General features: G+C 41.6%; 1 protein-coding gene across 1 annotated transcript; it reads left to right on the forward strand.

The window, feature by feature from the left end:
* Positions 1-230: 230 nt before the first annotated feature.
* On the forward strand, positions 231-2,036 carry LOC127798748 (RING-H2 finger protein ATL46). Its single transcript, XM_052332332.1, has one exon. It carries the CDS (start codon positions 916-918, stop codon positions 1,990-1,992), a length of 1,077 nt encoding a protein of 358 aa, XP_052188292.1. The 5' UTR covers positions 231-915; the 3' UTR covers positions 1,993-2,036.
* The last annotated feature ends 247 nt before the right edge of the window (positions 2,037-2,283 follow it).

Here is a 2,283-nt window from a genome sequence, read left to right on the forward strand (position 1 = left end):
TTATTAAATAAAAATCTTAATTGACATAAAACCGGAACATACTTACAGTGAGGCTCAAATATTTATTTGTGGGCTTGTAGCCAGAAAGCTCCTGAAACTGTATTAACCGAACATATTATGCAGAAATGGAAATGGAGGACGTATTTTTACGGGGGGGTGGTTGGTTCAGTTTGTACTTTTGTATTGGACTTTGTCTCACTCTAATCTCTGCCCTGAGACGGCAAAGCTGGCTTGGCATCTCATTTCTCGGCATAAAAGTGGGGCTGCTGCTGCTCAAACTTTGTTCCTTTTCGCCACTCTTTTACCTCTCTCTCTCTCTCTCTCTCTCTCTGGGAACTGTCAACACTGTCAGTGCCAGCCTTTAGCTTCCGTGATTCTTCCTTTTTGAGCCAGAGAGAGAGAGCGAGCGAGCGAGCTTCCATCTCTTTCACCCTTCTGTTTTTCTTCTCCATTCTATATCCATGCCTTGAAGAAAGAGAAGAGGTTTGATTAATTTAATTCATATTGAACTTTCCTCTTCCCTGAAACCTGTGACTTTTAGGGTTTTGGAGGGCTGCAACTTGTGGGTCCAACTCCAATTGAAGAGCCCTTTGGAAAGGAAATACATTGGCAGTGTGTCTTCTTCAGGGTCAAGGCAGGTATTCTCTCGAAGCTCAGCATTTTCTTCTGTTGTCATCTTCTCATTATTACACAATCAGCGACTTGGGTTTTCCATCTGAAAAAGAAGGGTTTGCTAGAGAAGCTGCAATCCCTCACAAATCTGAGTGCAAATCTGGAACTTGAAGAATATTTGAGTTTTATGTTTGTGGAAGCGAGAAGCTCTTGTTCTAGTTTATTGTGAAATTGACTTGGGGGCTCTGGTGGCCCTGATTTATCAGCAAGAAAGACTGGAGTTTTCTGCCTGTGATCCGTTCGATGTCAGAACTCAGAGAAAGAAAGTTGTTTTCTGGGCATGCCCATTTGAAATTTTCTTGGATTCAACATCAAATCCACCAGAGAGATGGCGCTTTGGTCTATCCACCTCCATATGTTGATACTTTCCGCAAAGAATCAAACCCTTCTTCTTCTTCTTCCTCTTCATCTGGCACTAGAATCAGTCCAGCTGTTCTATTCACTATAGTAATCATGGCTGTTCTGTTTTTCTTATCTGGTCTCCTCCATCTGCTTGTTAGATTTCTCACCAAGCACCATTCTTCTTCATCTCAATCTAATGATAGATACCCTGAAGTTTCTAACTCTGATGCTCTCCAAAGACAATTACAGCAACTTTTTCATCTTCACGACTCTGGTCTGGATCAAGCTTTTATTGATGCTCTACCTGTCTTCATTTACAAAGAGGTAGTGGGTGCTAAAGAGCCATTTGATTGTGCAGTTTGTCTCTGTGAATTTTCTGAGAAAGACAAGCTGAGGTTGCTCCCTGCCTGTAGCCATGCCTTCCACATCAATTGTATAGATACTTGGCTCTTATCCAACTCGACATGTCCTCTTTGCAGGGGAACCCTCTTTACTCCTGGACTTTCAATTGAAAACCCAATATTTGATTTTGATGATTTTAGAGAAGAGGAGAGGTTTCCCAATGATGCAGAAAACGTGCTTGTTTCTGGTCCGAAGACAGTAGAAACTGAGGAAATTGTCAGTGAAAAGGGGGTTTTCCCGGTGAGACTTGGCAAGTTCAGAATATTAGACGATAATGCAGGGGAGACTGATGTAGGGGAAACCAGTAGCAGTAAGTTGGATGCTAGAAGATGTTATTCGATGGGCTCGTGTCAATATGTGGTTGGGGATACAAACCTTAGGGTCAGCTTGAGCAATGATCAAGATGATCGGTGCAGGAAGCTTGTGAAAGGAATAGAGAAGGGCAATCCTATGGTTGATGGGGATATGGAAGGGAAGAAGATTGGTATTGGGTCAAGAACAGATAGCTACTCCGTTTCCAAAATTTGGCTTTGGTCTAAGAACGGAAAATTTGCAAGTTCCTCAGAAATCCAATAAGTAATCCTTCCCCTCTTGATATGAGAAGGTACTTTCTTCTTCAATTAATGGGTTGATAATTAAAATTGATTGAATCTTGCTAGCATCTGAGTTTCTTGCTCATTTTGGTTCCAACCCACAACCATTTTCTTGGTTCAAGGATGGATTTCTATTGTCTCAAGTTCCATCAAGAAATTATGGATATGATTTTATTGGCTGCTTGGCATATTGCATTATTTGGGGTGGCCTAGTTGCTTCAATATTGCCTTGGAAACATTTGCAGTTTGTGTTTGATTGACTTGCAGGCTGACT

The sequence above is a fragment of the Diospyros lotus genome, chromosome 4, assembly GCF_014633365.1.
Source record: "Diospyros lotus cultivar Yz01 chromosome 4, ASM1463336v1, whole genome shotgun sequence".
Classification (NCBI taxonomy): domain Eukaryota; kingdom Viridiplantae; phylum Streptophyta; class Magnoliopsida; order Ericales; family Ebenaceae; genus Diospyros; species Diospyros lotus.